Source organism: Mastigoproctus giganteus, chromosome 1 (assembly GCF_048544385.1).
Source record: "Mastigoproctus giganteus isolate SK-2022 chromosome 1, ASM4854438v1, whole genome shotgun sequence".
NCBI classification, from domain to species: Eukaryota; Metazoa; Arthropoda; class Arachnida; order Uropygi; family Thelyphonidae; genus Mastigoproctus; species Mastigoproctus giganteus.
This window is the reverse complement of record NC_143575.1, coordinates 225,355,416-225,370,633: the sequence shown is the minus strand read 5'-3', so window position 1 is coordinate 225,370,633 and position 15,218 is coordinate 225,355,416. Positions and strand designations below refer to the sequence as shown.

The following is a 15,218-nucleotide window of genomic DNA, read 5'->3' as shown; positions in this document are numbered from 1 at the left end:
TCTTTTTATAACTTGTAAATTCTCTTTGCAGCTAAAAAGACAGAGCTTTCCACAGAATTGCTGGATAAAGAGAGCACCGTGGGTCTTTCCGCAGCTGACCACGAATATCGAGAACAAGGTATGTTTTCTATTTACCCCAATAAGTCGGTAGATTGTCTGAAATGTCTTAAAAAAAACCTCTTAATTTGTAGAGTATAAATAAACGATGGTTTACGGTATCTTAATACAACCAATATTTTTATTTTCAACGAAAAATAAAAGTGTAAGTGCCACAGATTCACACACATCCCAACTTGGTATTGCCTTGGTATGGTTGCTTAAATTTCTTTTGGATGGGGGGGGGAGGTGTTACTAATAATTTTCACACTTAATATACATGTTCCACGTTTCTGTTGGAGCGTTAAAATACGCCAAAGAATTGATTACTCAGGTGATTACTAGAAATCCCTGCAACACTCGTAGGCTTAACTTGTAGCTTAAGACTGATATGCAAATCACAACTTTCACTCGTTTCTATAGCAACAATTATTACTTCCTGTTTAATCAGGTTAGTGCTGGTTGAACTTGAAGAGAGAGCGCTCCTTATTTAAACTATTTAATGCAGAGTGCAGCTGTTGTAGAGGGCAACTCGCGAGATGTTATCTAACCTCACGTAGCTTAACCTTCTGGGAGCGTGGAGAAATCTTTCCTCGTTGCCGTAATACACGAAAACACCGTAAGCCCGTCGGATGTCATCTTGTTTAGCAAATCTGGTCACCCCACCCGCACGTCTGTGCTTTGGATGCAAGAGAAAATTTACGTAATTACAAAATTCAAACTCTCGCAGATGACTGCACGTAATACGAACACCTGTGCTTAAAGCTTAAATCGTCCACCATAGACATCCCCCTCGTTAGATTGCCCAGTATTAGTTCCTCCAAGGTCCCTGAAGGGTTCATCGCGACAGGATATTAGCGCACGTAGAATGAGGAGTACACAGTTGACGCGAGATAGCTTTTCGCCAAAGTACTAAAACTTATCTCCTCGTTCTTTCCTTCTTTTATATACTTCCTGTCCTTCCTTCTGTCTGTCTCTCACTCTGGCAATGACCATTCTTCTTTCTATTTCTAAATTTATCGGTTTAAGGTTGCTATAATGAGATTATCTCGCCCTCCCCCATGGTCAACACAACCGTTATAAAAGCCATAGTTGCAGTAGCTAATAGAAGTTGGAAATCTGTGCATCTCGACCCGGGAACATTACTGTCAGAGCATTGAGCTTCCATTTTTCCAGCCGACAAGTAAGATTTGTGTCCTTCATAGAGAGAGCGTTAGAGACAAGCCTTAAGTCTAACCCGGTAGCTCAAGTTGCTACGATTTGTCTTGATTTTGAAGTAAACGGGTTTAAACACGTCGTTCCCTGAATCATATAAGTCAGCGTTTTCTTAGAGGCTTCTGTTTTAAAGGGCCAGATTTAAGACTTCTTTTCGGAGAAAATTCTCGGCTAAATAACTTTCATCTCGGCCCAATTTTTCCTTCTCAAACAACTTAATTTTGTAAAATATCTTCATTCGAACAATCTTCCGTGGTATGATTTTATAAAAGTGTGTACACTGCATGAGCAAAATTTAGGGAACTATCGTTTAAATTGGCTAAATTTACTCCGAAAGAAGTGGGAATTTTTACGATAAGATTAAGAATTTATAAGATTTTTTTTTCACACTATATTTTAGTTTTTCGTCTATTTTGAATATTTTTGTTGTATTTATTTTGTTAAAATGATTTGTTTCTAATGTTTTATGTCTCTAGAATTCTATTTTTTCATCAATTCTAAATTAGGTTGCGATTTTAGAAAAACATTATAACTACGAAATGAAGAAAGGTATGCAATAAGAAACAAGGCGTTGAAGCGTAAAGTTTTCATACTCACTATTTCGGTTTACAGAATTTCCCGGTGATGGCGCTGATGGCCCTAATTTCTCCAGCAGTGAGCGAGCGTTATGTGTTGAGGTGAAAGTCAATCTGTGGCCACTGTACAGCAACGTTTCCGAGAAAATTGTGGAAAACAAACACAGGAACGTAAGGCCATCGTATCCCAATTTGCACTTTTTGCTGCAACTGCGTGCGAGGTGCATTGCCAACCAGGACAAGGCCGCCCATCTGTTTCTGATGCAACTACTCGAGAAAATTACCAGAGTAGTCCAAGAATGTCCACTAAGACAGTAATTCGCAATGGTTGTGTCCCGGCACATTGGTGTGCAGCGAGATTAGAAAAAACTCCATTGAGTTCAATGACAATCAGTATTTAAGCGTGACTTCAGTGCCAAAAGATTGCGAACTACCGCACTAAGATACCTTAAATAAAAGTCTGGCATATCTTAGGTAGAAAACAATAAAACCGTATAAACTTTAGTTTTCTTGTGCCTCAATTGGAGCAGGATGCCGATGGGAGAGGTCTCATCTTCCAACAAGATGGAGCATTACTCCATTATCATTTAGAGTTGAGAGCGTTCCTCAGCAGGGCGTTTCCCAATGCTTGGATCAGTCGTGTAGGACGATATCATAGCCTCCATGATCGCCAGACGTAATCCCACGCGGATTCGATGCTATGGTTTAGAAGGTAACATAAGGTTATTTGAGTATTTCGAGTGTAGTTTACTAAATATTCACCAAGAATCTCCTAGTCCAGTGATTTTCAAGGCTATGTCACCCGACACACTAAAGAGCGATTGCCATTCGACTCAATGGAGTTGTCTTATCCAATGGCACACCCACCAAGGTTTAGGTTTTATGTAAAATGGATAAATATCAAGAAAAACAGACGGTTGGGATTGTATGATCCGGTCATTGTAGTGCTGAGGATCGCGCCTTCCAGAAAACCCTCTTAACCAGAAAATAACTGAACGTCACCTACCAGCAGATTCATGCACTCCGGCCTTCATCGGGGTCCCCTAACTGAGAAGATTTTCACTATCTGGAACGTTCCATAGTTTCAGAATTAAAACGACGAATCCAAGTCTCATCCATAGCTGTAATTAGAGAAACAATGTCATTCTGGCCATTGCTGCACGTAGTCAAAGTTTATATATACAGATCTGGAATCCTTTGCACCTTCTGGAATGGTAGTTGAGGGATTCACTGAGCAATATTTTACTTTATCCTCCGTGACATAAATTACTGGCCATCCTGAAATTTTTGTATTTTTTCCCCCCAAAGGATTCCCATTTTGAACAAATAAGACTCAGGTGAAGAATACTGCGATGCTTGATTGTTCAGTAAAGATACTGGAAAGTACTTGGACATTTTAATTTTCATAATGAACCAGGCTTAAAGATTTTGGTGCGCTTTCTCTTCTGTTATTGGCATTATAATAGACGTTAACTGAAGACAGGTACCAGTTGCCTCAGTTACCGCTAGGATAACATTTACCAAAGGGTTGTAGTGGTATAACACTATCACAAAAAAGTTTTAGCACTTAAAAACATGGCTGGATTTCTATTTTTCCGATCTTAATGAAATATTGTATGGCTGGACAAATATTTTGAAAGGGCATAAATATGAAATTTCATGAAAATACGTCCACTAGGAGCCTCTATCTTACATGCGGACGGGCGAACGGACATGGCAAAAACAATAGGCGTACATGCATGATATAAAGCAGATATCTATTCTCGTTACTGTCAACAACTGATTTTTGTTTTTGTTTTTGAAATTTGGTTCAGAAATATTTCATTCTGCGCATGGCAATCCTCCCATTGCTAGATATAAGCTAAGGCATTATCCGGAGACTGGAATTTTTCAGTTTTCTCCACTTTAGCATCTTCCTGCAGTGCGCAAGACATTCATTAAAAATGAATGCTGCTTTAGTGGGCATTCTGCCACTCAAAGTTTACTCTCAACTACTTCTAACTATGGCTAACATGATTTGGGCACCGAGTAATCTGGATGTTTAAAGGGAGTTTTCGCTCAAGTGGGGCCCAAGTGTATTTGTAATGCGGGCTTCAATTTTTGTTTACATCTAACTTAATTACTCCGTTTTCTTGGAGGTCTCTTAGATTCGCTCTTCTGGATTCCGTCTCTTGTTTCGCCATTAAATGCGCAGCCTTGTGGTTATTGCTAGTTTAGCGTGGTCTCTTAAGTTTGTTAAGGTTGCACAATGCCCGCCAAACGTAATTAGACAGTTTAGCACAAGTATTCGCTTATAAAATACCTATTCTCTTCGTTCCTTTCCAACGTTGTGAGAAAACTTCTATTCACCCAGTAGTTCTCGATAAGTTTTGTGGTTAATTGTAAACGTGATTACTTCAAGCGCTTTTCTTAATTAATAAACTATTTGCTGTTTTTTTTAGAGGTTCTGAAGAAAAAAAAAGGTGATTAGCTACAGTTTTATTCGTGTTTAATATTCATGAGCATTTTTTTTTCTATTATACATCGTTTTCCAAATGTAGTAAAAAAAATAGACATCGGCCATCATAAAATGTTCCATTTTTTCCATAAATGTTTTTGATGAAATTTGTTTGGATACAGAGCATGCGCAATTTTTCTCAGAGGGGTCAAAAGTTCTGAGAACAGGGTATATAAAATGCATTAATAAATTATGTAATCGGTTATTTTGATAGTTCAATGTATTATAAAATACCATGACAAAAATATACGTCAATACCTTTTGTAGTTTCTGAAATTTAATCTTTTTTTTTTATGTTGGTAAGTGGAAGAAGAATGAATTTCCACAAAACCGAGCATCGTTCAGTAATCTTTTTGAGAGAGAGAGCAGAAATGATAGAGAATTCAACGAAAGAGTGACCACAGTGTTTGGGGAGGTATCGCCCAGTTATGCTACTGTTGCAAGATGGTCAGAAAGAGTTCAAAAGATGACAGGGTCAGTTGAGGATGATTCAAGGTCTGGTCAGCCATCTGAAGAAACCAATCTGAACATGAAAAAGTACTCAACGTTTTCCATGAAAGCATTTTACACGGGCATTTGGAAATGTCCATAGTTCGTGCAGAATGGTTCCCCAGAAACATTTCTATTTATGACAAACATCACAGGATGGAGTCATCAAAAGAGAAGTTAAAGTTAATTCTTGCTGATCCAGTAGACTTATCTTGTCTGGTGACTGGTGATGAATCTTGGCTACATTTGTATTATCCTAAGCCCAAATTTCAAAGCATGCAGTGAGTGCTTCCAAGGCCTCCGTAGCCGAGTGGGCAGGAGCGGGAGTGCAGTAGCACATGCTCTTTGAGTAGACCGGGGTTCAAGCCCCTGACTGCTGAATACGGTCGATCTGCCAACCCGCACTGGACCAGCGTGGCAGATTATGGTCCATTTCCCTCAGCATGAATTGTTGAGGAGGCTTCCACCCTGCAGTGGGTTGATAATGGCTGCACTTTACTTTATGCTTCCACTGCATGCTTAATTGATTACCTGGAACTTAAAATCGCAATCGCGGGAGATTATTATGCCAGCCTTATTCCAAAGTTAAAAGCTGTGATTCAGGAGAAAATGCGGAGGAAATTTGAGTCATCGAGTTTTACTTCTGCATGAAAATACATCCGTGCACAAAGCTCCAGTGGCACACTGGTTAAAATATTATTGAATGTGGAATTGAAAAATTAAACCAACCCTCAGGTGCAGCCACATCTGGTCCCAATTGACTACAATTTGTTGAGAAAAGTCTAGTCTCATCGTGGAAGTCGTTTTAAAAATTATAAAGAGCTAAAAGCAGGTGTGGAACCTGGTTCTCAGGACATTTCGACCATCCTTCATATACACAGTATTGGTCAGAACTAGAGGTTTTACTTTTCCCCATTCTCGGATACTTTTGGCAAGGCAGTATATTGTGCTTTCTGTAAGAGCACTATAATCTCAATGAAATCAGTTGTAGTGACTTGAGAATGGTAGAACAGATGAGTGCTATAATCTCTACCTAATTACCTTTTTATTTAATTATATCAGTTGTTTCTTATTCAGTTCTTACTTAATTCTTTTTTCTTAGGTGCAGAGCGCAAAGAAAGTCGACGCTTCAAAAACATGTGTACGAGAAACCTGCCTAGCATCATACTCCTTCAGACGACACTCCTCTGGAAGATTATCATCATATCGGGAAGACTTTGAATTCCAACATCTTCTTCCAAACAGGACATCCGAAATTCTATCGCTTGTTAGAAACGAACTTTTTGCACTTCCTTATTGAAGATGAAAACCAAAACAAAAACAAAAAAAAAAAAAACAATCCTTTGTTCTTTTTATTTATTATTATTTTTTTTTCTGAAGACATTGGTGGAGTTAAAGTTTAAATTAGAAAATAGCTTCCACCAAAAAAAAAAAAAAAAAAAAACGAAGGATGAATGGGTGAGCGATAGATAAGTGATGAAGAGAGAGAGAAAGAATCATTTTTTCATCGCCAACAAAATCGATTTCGCGTCACTTTGTTTACCACCACGCTCTGATCCAAAATGGAAGGAGTCTCAAGAAATGCATCTTGTACGGACGTTCTCGGGCATTTATAGCTCAATAACCCGAGGAGACATTAACAGATGTGCCAACTTTTACCTCCAGAAACCTGGTCACCTTTCTCTTCAGAGGCTTTTGGTTCGTGGCCACATTGATAACCAATAGAGACCTTGGCCAGGAGGAGAAACAAAAAAACAGAATCCTCAACTCGTTCTTCTGCCAGATGTGTTGAAAAACAAGTCATATACAACTCTATTTAGTGGTGTTTTCTGAGAAGAATAGTTCCATTTATTTTTTGATTTCTTATCCGACAACATCAAGATATGTAGTCAAAGGTGAGCATGCGAATCATTCGGATTAATATCATCACTCGAATATATGTATATGTAACAGCATGCGATTGCTAACTCCTCCTTCGTGTGTGACAAAGCCCAACATTGAGGAGTATTTGTTTATATAAAATAATATATATATTTACAATATTGAATTGACAAAACAGCGCACAACATCTAGCCATTTATACGAGATACAAGCGCCCTCTACGGCCATTCCTTTAAAGTCATAATTAAAATGCTCCATCCGGGCAACTTTGGTTAAAATATGTAAGCTAATCGAAGGTTACTGAACCTCCGACTCATTTTCCAATGATAAAAACGCCTTTAACAAATATTTTATCCCGAAATATGTTTTTTAGTATAGCTTTCAAAGATATTTTATAGATGGTTTCCAAGAGGATAATCAGTTTTAACAAATTTCACACAAATCATTTGAACCGAAATATTTTTGCGCATTCTTATAGCTTTAAATGGGAATTGTAGACGATAATGATTTTTCTAATTCGCGTGTTTTCACTCAACTAATTATAACTTAATGGCTTTAATTTAGACACTCTGATCATAAATGTCTTCTTGACAACGCAACATTTGGACGAACAACATCTCTTTACGATTTATGGCAGAGTGGAAAATGCAAAAGCCGTTATAGCTATTTGTCTCTAGGGTGGAAAATACTCAGATGACTGCAAACAGAGGAGATTATTCATTATAAAACCATCTGCGTTTTACTTTTCCACTTTGTAAACGTGCTCCTAATGATATTATATATAATTAATACTAAGATAAATTTTAGTATTCTATCTGGGATAAATTTTATCCCATTTTATAGGAGACAAACCTCTCGTATGGCTAGATGTTGTATAGTTCAATGGAGTGCTTCAACCAATCCTACAAACGAGCAGACAAAAACGTTGTGGCCAGCCACCCATTGAACTTTGCTAAGTGTTCAACATGCATGCATGTGTTCGAAAAGCCTAAAATTGTTAGCCAAAGTGCAAAAAAGCCATGTTTGTCTGTACTTGTCATTTAGAAAGAATCAAGATAGCCTCGTGACCAGATAACTATTATCTATAAGACATTTGATAAGAATAGTCCAAAATTTGATCTTGTAAATATCTAGTTTCTTTGCTACATTCCTGCTAAGAAAAGGTTTTTGATTTTATTTTGATATACTTTTCATTGTTAATTTTGCCTATTTAAATCTGATTTTATATTAGTACAAAGATGATATTATATATCTTTAATTCTAAGTCATATTTTTACTTTTTCTTTTTTTGTTTGTTCTAGTTTATTTTCGTAAATGAGTTAACCCTTTTAAACTGAATAAATACTTTTATTGGTTACGAGTGAAAGGTTATGTTTATTTGGGCATCAGCAGCACACCCACACACACAGACATCGTATACTAAACACAGGACAGCAGGTCTGACAACACTAACAAGTATGTATGGATTCGAGGGATGAGGATTCTGAACGAGGGTGGATAAAACTGAGGACGTCGCGCACACACACAAAAGAAAATTTCCCATCCGAACTACTTTCTAGGTCAGGACCAGCAGACCATATGGTAACACGTGCATCTTTCTTTTCCCCCGGCCCCCAGACAGCTTTTATCCTAGCCACACGTCTTCTATACAGTCAATTTTCCATTCCCCAACATCTCGAGCCTCACCCAGCGATCGGTCACTAGCAGCAATGGGCGCCACCCTGTCTTAATGCGTTATCATAAGTCCAAACATCGGTCAGAGAGTTGCTATAAAACGCCACCATGTTATGCTTGGCAGCCACATAAAGACACAAAGCAGGGTACGGAAGAGGGGTGTACGGAGAAGGGGGGGAGGAATACAACTGAACGGCCGATTTTCTTTACGGCGATTGCATTGCAGCCAAGCGATGTAAACCCGTATTAAATGGAGAAGGAATATAATGCACGTTCTGTTGTTTCATTGCCAACAACAGAGAAAAAAAAAAAAAAAAAAAAGCTTTTGTGTCGTTTTCCTAAGTAAACTATTTTCTTTCGAAAATACAAACAACAGAGCCGAAAACTGATGCTTGTTTTATTTAAAAATTTAACCCAAAGAAATAAGGCCACACGATTGCATTTTAAGAACACCAACCACTAATCAATGACATTATTCGAAGTACCAATCATTATTCGTTGATTTTTCTCGTTAATTATGAATATCAACGGCAGGGGGCGCTCTCAGTCAGTTAAAAGCAGTGACGTCATTCGCCCTCTGCTGGTGATATAACGAACGATTCTTGTTCATTGTAAATATCACCGGCAGAGGGCGCTGTACGGGATTATTGCACTTTTTATATATAAAAACTTCGCTGCAGAAGTCAGAAAAACAAGAAACACTATCCTTTGGGGCTCTTAATCTAGTCTCAGATTTTTAATGTATTTACAACCTGTTCCCAAAAGCAGAAATATTTTTGTCTGCGCACAATAGGATCTCTATTGTTTCACGTGGTTGCATAAATTCCCGAAAATTGCAACTTGTTTAAACTTGTTGCTTCACTAGAACTTAAGAGTTTCTGTTGTTTGAATGATAAAGACAGTACAACCGAAAATAACATGCAGAAACAACAAAACGTCTGTTGTTTCAAAAATAGAAGTAACAGGATTAAAAACAAGGATTTGAAAGCAGCAGAATTCTATTGTTCGAACAACAGAAACAATGGAATTGAAAGCTTATTCGAAATAATGAACTGTTCAGTTCAGACAACAGAAACAATACAGTTCATTCAAAGCAATCAGCTTTTTATTGTTTCAACAATACAAACAATAACATTATAAGCAACAGATTGAAAAATAGGATTCCTATTGTTGTGATAATAGACACAGCGGGATTGAAACGCGGGTTCGAAACAATGAAATGTTTATTTTGGACAATATAAACAATATGATTAAACACACTCTGTTTCATATTGACGAAACACTAGGAACGAAGTATTAAAAATAAATACTTAATTGTTTGAAACAAGTGTTTATTTTCAACAATTTTCAACAATACAAACAATAAGACTGGAAACTATTAAAACAATATAATTTCTATTGTTTTGATCGTTTGCTTCAAGTTCTGCCAGCTTTGTAAAGCTAAAAGCGGATTTAATTAATAGAATTAAACTAAATTAATTTAATTTTAATTTATCGTGGCTAAACACCGAAAAATGTTTGCTATTTGCACGTGAATCTGCAAAGAAGGAATTGGCCGAGAAATTAATGTTATTCGCATTGGATTAGAACCCTTTGTTGATGTTTTTTTTTTTTTTTTTTTAAGTGAAGAGAAATGTGTGGCCCGCCTGCATCTCAGAGACAAAGCTTATAACCGTCCACTCTACCCAACATCAGATCTCAGGTTTAATACCCCATAAATTCTTATTTGGGAAGTGGGGGTGTAGTAGCAACGCACGCTACACATCGGGGAAAAACAAAGCGACTCTAAATATCTTTTATGTCTCATTAAAAGCGAAAATCTTTCTCACCAGAAGGCCGCCATGGAGGTTCATTTACCTTTCGTCTGTCTTTATGGTCCTTCGAAACATTGCCGACTCTCTTGTTGGTGGTGGCAAACTGCTATTAGGTGTAGTCGTACATGCTGACGGGGCTACGGATATTTTCCACGCTGAAGACGTTGAAAAACAGAAAAACGAAAACAGCTGTAACAGGGAATGTATCTACACTACCATTTAAAATAATGAACACCGAGACTTTTATTAATAAGGAAAAAACTCCAATCAATTAGTTAGAAACCTTAAAGAAGCTCAAGAGCGTTTCCATGGCAACACAGTGGTAGATAAGACGTAGAAAACCAGAAAAACTAACACAGCTGTAAGGAATGTCTGCACTACTGTCCAAAATAATGAACACCGAGACCTTTATTAATAAGAAAAAAAAAATCTGCAATAAATTCGTTTTCAATTAGTTACAAACTTGAATGAAGCTCAAGAGCGTTTCCATGGCAACACCGTGATGGATATAAAAAATCCGGTGATGGATATATTCAGTCCATCTTCGCGAAATTGTCTTCTCTTTATTAATTACTTTCAATATCATTAAACGAAATTTCCGTTCATCAGGGATAATTTTTTTTGGTGGGGAAGGACAATTCCATTTTATGATAATCATTTTTTTTTTTTTTAATATACTTTAATTCGCTTTCTCTAGAGATCTTCATTTACTAACCGATAGACGAGTGTGCCATCTTTCTCTCCGGCTGTCTTTACACTCAGACTTCGACAAGCTTGTTCCGTCGATGTAAGTTTTCTTAAGAAAAATCGATTGGGTGTTGTTCAAAATATTCATCCTTCTCCAAAGACATGTCTTGTCCACTTAACAGAACAAATAATTAGCCGAGAAACTTTGAGAGTCGTTTGGAGTGTCTAAGTTTTCGAAAATTGGAACGCCTGGGAAGATATTGCTTGAGAATGACAAGGGTGGAACGTTGTTTACAAGAACGTAAGAGCGGGAGTTTAAATTATAGCGAAATTTCTATTAGAGTATCAGAAGCTACCAGTTGATGTCTTCAAGTACAATATCTTGGTACAAACTACATTTATAAGTCGATGTTGTATCCTACAGTGTCTCTGCATTGTTGGTTTGGTGAGCCTCTGAGGATGACACGCTTACTGGTAGTTACGAAGCGACAGTGGAAGTCAGCGCACTTTAAAAATTAAGGTATTTTTCCTTTCGAAAAAAAAAAAAAAAAAAGACAAGCAAAGCAGGGGTTGTAAGTCTTCATCCTAAACATGTAATTATGTGGCATAATGAACCATGGAAAAATTATTTGCATGGACAACATAATTAATCTTCTTTCTTTCTTAGCCCTTGTAATGAGCTCTACTGATGTCGGGGGAGAGGCCCTGGGATGGGGAGGGGAAGGCAGATATGTTTTTCAGGCATTTCGAATGTTTGCTGTGTGTAAGAGCGTCGTAAAAGTTTATTCAAAAGCCACTAGAATAACGGGCGTAATTAAAAGTGATGCGAAAATGCAGCAAAACAGCGCACAAAGCCTGTTATGAGAAAGATATTGTGTGTGTGTGTGTGTGTGTGTGTGTGTGTGTGTGTGTGTGTGTGTGTGTGTGTGTGTGTGTGTGTGTGTGTGTGGCATTATTCGGGCAAGTAAGCTGGGATTATGGAAACAAACTGCGATAGGCAGGCTCCGGGGGGGAAAAAATAGAGGAAAAACGAGAAGTCAACAGTGAAGTGATTGTATTAAAGTCTTCTGGTTTCTTTTTTTTTTTTTTTTTTTTTTTTTTTTTGTTTGACTTCTGCTCACAGCCCTGATTACTCATCGTGTATTCTGCTCCTTAATTAAAATCAATATTAATCAAGGGAGGTTTTGTTGGTGAGGAACTTCTTTCCCCTCACTTTACCTTTGTTTACTTCCACGCTCGTACTCGCAGATGCGACCTAAACGTGACGAGAAGTCCCTTCGATCCCGTACAAAGGAGTCAGATGCGGAATTTGCTTACGTACGTCTAACCCGGAATGATAATAGACTGCACATAAACAATCGGTCAATGCGTGACATTTCGAAAAGGTACTGCAGATCCTAGGAGGATGTAAACTGCAAATAGAAGCAGACTGGTGCTAAAACCATCACGAAACGTCCTGGTAAACCTCCTAAGCTCCAACGTGACAGAAGAGCAGCCCTCCAAAGAATCGTCAACTTGGCACGCAGGTCGACGTTGTCGCAGCACACACACAGGTCCTCAATGAGACGATTGAGACACATGTTAGCACTAGTACAGTGCATGGGAGTGCATGATATGGGTTACCACGGTTCTACAGCCGTCCACAAATCACTAAGCACCCTGACTACTGCCAGACGTCATCTAACAGTTGTTGGGCCGTAGATCAATGGAAAGCTGGGCTTTGGAGTGACGGTACATCAGTGTGACTCTTATCTATACTGCCAGGATTCATAAGGATTTTTTGTTCTGATGCTTTTATCGTATCTTGATCACATCCTTATCTATTTATAAAACAGAACTGAGGTAAATCACTGTAACTTTAGGATAGAACAATTTTTTTGCCACTGAGTATATATAAAGTATATTTTCACGCTCACAGATGTTTATGTATAATATCCAGTATACAGTTTATAATTGGGAGGAGGTGTATTCCACTAACGAACGGATTTCGATTCAAATACCAATGGATTCGAATTCGGGACGGAATGTGGATATGTGGATTCCGTTGGGACTACAGAACATATATATTTTTTAAGATTGATATACCATTTAGTATGTAAGATTACTTAACCAGGGTGTTTTTAGGGTCTTTCCTCTGTTAAAATATTCCCACAGAGAACATCTTTAAAACCACATATTCTCTCTGGGAATATTTTGTTTTAAAGCAATCTTCTGTGTTTCCCTTTACACATAGAAACGTACAAAAATATATATATTTTTTATTTCAATCCATCAGAGAGTGCCGATGGATGCCCCCATGAACTGCAGCCCATTTACGATATTTAGTTTTCTCTCTCTCTCTCTCTTTCTCTCTCTCTTATAATGAAGCTTCTTTGAGAAGTAAATAAAAATGGTTTGCCCGCAATAAAACTAATTGCGTAATAAATTTTTAAGCGACATTAAGGAGGAAGTAAAAGTCTTAATTCCTGTATTCGACTCTTTTTTCTCTTTTTTTTCTAATGATTGTGGCATCTTACTTACACCGAAAGACCGGAATAAAAGAGATGAAGTTGTCTGTTTTGATGAATGTTTAAAAAGCCTTCGAAAACTTCAAGCGCTATTTCAAGTATAACTCTTTTACTGCACCGAGGACAGTTTATGCTAAAATGAAGTAATGCCGTTTTATTTCAGCACTAAAAGGAAAGCACTCTTGAGCTCCGGTTGAATTTTTAAACGCAATTGAAAGTCTGCTTAGCCTTTTAGTTAACAATGCAACAATCCCAGTCTATATTTCAAATTAACAATGCAAAAGTGCGTGCACATTTTATATTGTCGGATTGCCCTTAAAGTAATTTTATTATTGCTATCAAAGAGAGTCAATGTCGTCTGCTTATTTTATAGTTAATGTAAAACAATTAGCTGTTATCATAAGGTAATTATCAGCATAAAATGAGATTTTTTACATGTACTGTGCGCATGTCAGTTGGGGGTCGGATAAATCTGCTTGCTTTTGTCCAGTTAACTGATATTATTTTGAATTTATGTGATGGGTTCGTAATGCGATGTCTTGGCATCACTGATAAACGATGTCCCATTTCGATCTCTGCGTGGCTACTAATTAACCCACAAAATAATAACAAGGCCCACGGATTGCACCAGGGGAAATTAGTGGGCCGAAACTACCAAGTGCAGACTGGTAAAGAGATCGAAGCCATGACAGAGGGAAAGACCTACAAATACCTGGGGATGATGCAGGTTCAGCAGTTACAGCTCAAGGAAATCAAGGCTTGCCTGACCGGAAAATACTATCACAGACTAAGAAGCCTGTTGAAAGCAAAGCTGAACTGAGGGAACACAGTTAAAGCCATAAACACATATGCAGTCCCAGTGCTAATATACTCTTTCGGGGTCATAGCATTAGCAGAGGCATATGATGCAAGAAAGCAAGCTTATGCAGCATCAGCCAAAAAAAAAAAAACTCTCCCATTTCACCCCTCCGTTCGTCTCAAATACCTATCCAGCCCAGCCTTAAACTTATTTAGGCTATCAACCTCCACGACAAGGGATGGAAGTCTGTTCCACCAACCAACCACCCGCTGGCCAAAGGCAAATTTCCGCACATCTATCCGACATCCGTCCTTCCTCAATTTGAATTTATGCCCTCTCAGGTGATTTTTCTGAGCTAGAGGAAGAATCCCATCAGCATTGAGCATGCTCAAACCATTCAAGGCTTTATACACCTCTATCAGATCACCTCGCCGGTGCCTAGTCTCCAGACACTGTAATTTGCAAAACTTAAGCCTTTCTTCGTAAGAGCACCCCTTTGTTCCATTCACTAATCTTGTTGCCCTTCTCTGTAATCATTCCAACAGCTCTACATCCTTCTTAAAATGAGGCCTCCAGACCTGTATACAGTACTCTAGGTGTGGCCTGACCATTGCTTTATACAAGGGAATAATCACCTCCTTATCCCTGCTAGAAAAATTCCTGTATATCATTGACAATACACCATGAGCTACTCTTGCAGCCCGTCTGCACTGTTCAGAGAACTTCATATCTGCCTACACAATTACCCCCAGGTCCCTTTCATTCTCTACCACTGTCAGTGTAGTACCACAGAGTTGATACGTTGCTCTGGGGTTGCTGTTTCCCATATGTAGTACTTTACATTTGTCAGTGTTAAACTTCATTTGCCACCTCTCAACCCATCTGCTCAACTTTTCTAGATCCTGTTGCAGCAGCATAGTGTCAGTAGTGTCCTTAACAACTCTGCCAACCTTCGTATCGTCTGCAAACTTGGACATTAAGCTT

At 38.1% G+C, this 15,218-nt stretch overlaps 1 protein-coding gene across 2 annotated transcripts in view; it reads left to right on the top strand.

Moving 5' to 3' along the window:
- The window catches only part of LOC150091555 (lachesin-like), a 304,077-nt gene extending 297,885 nt beyond the window's left edge, over window positions 1-6,192 (top strand). For both annotated transcript variants that reach the window (XM_090384559.1, XM_090384555.1), the window contains 2 exons: window positions 32-118; window positions 5,975-6,192. In XM_090384559.1, coding sequence (XP_090240685.1) covers window positions 32-118; window positions 5,975-6,093 — 206 coding nt within the window. In that variant the 3' untranslated portion in view covers window positions 6,094-6,192. The remainder of the gene's footprint in view (window positions 1-31; window positions 119-5,974) is intronic.
- The last annotated feature ends 9,026 nt before the right edge of the window (window positions 6,193-15,218 follow it).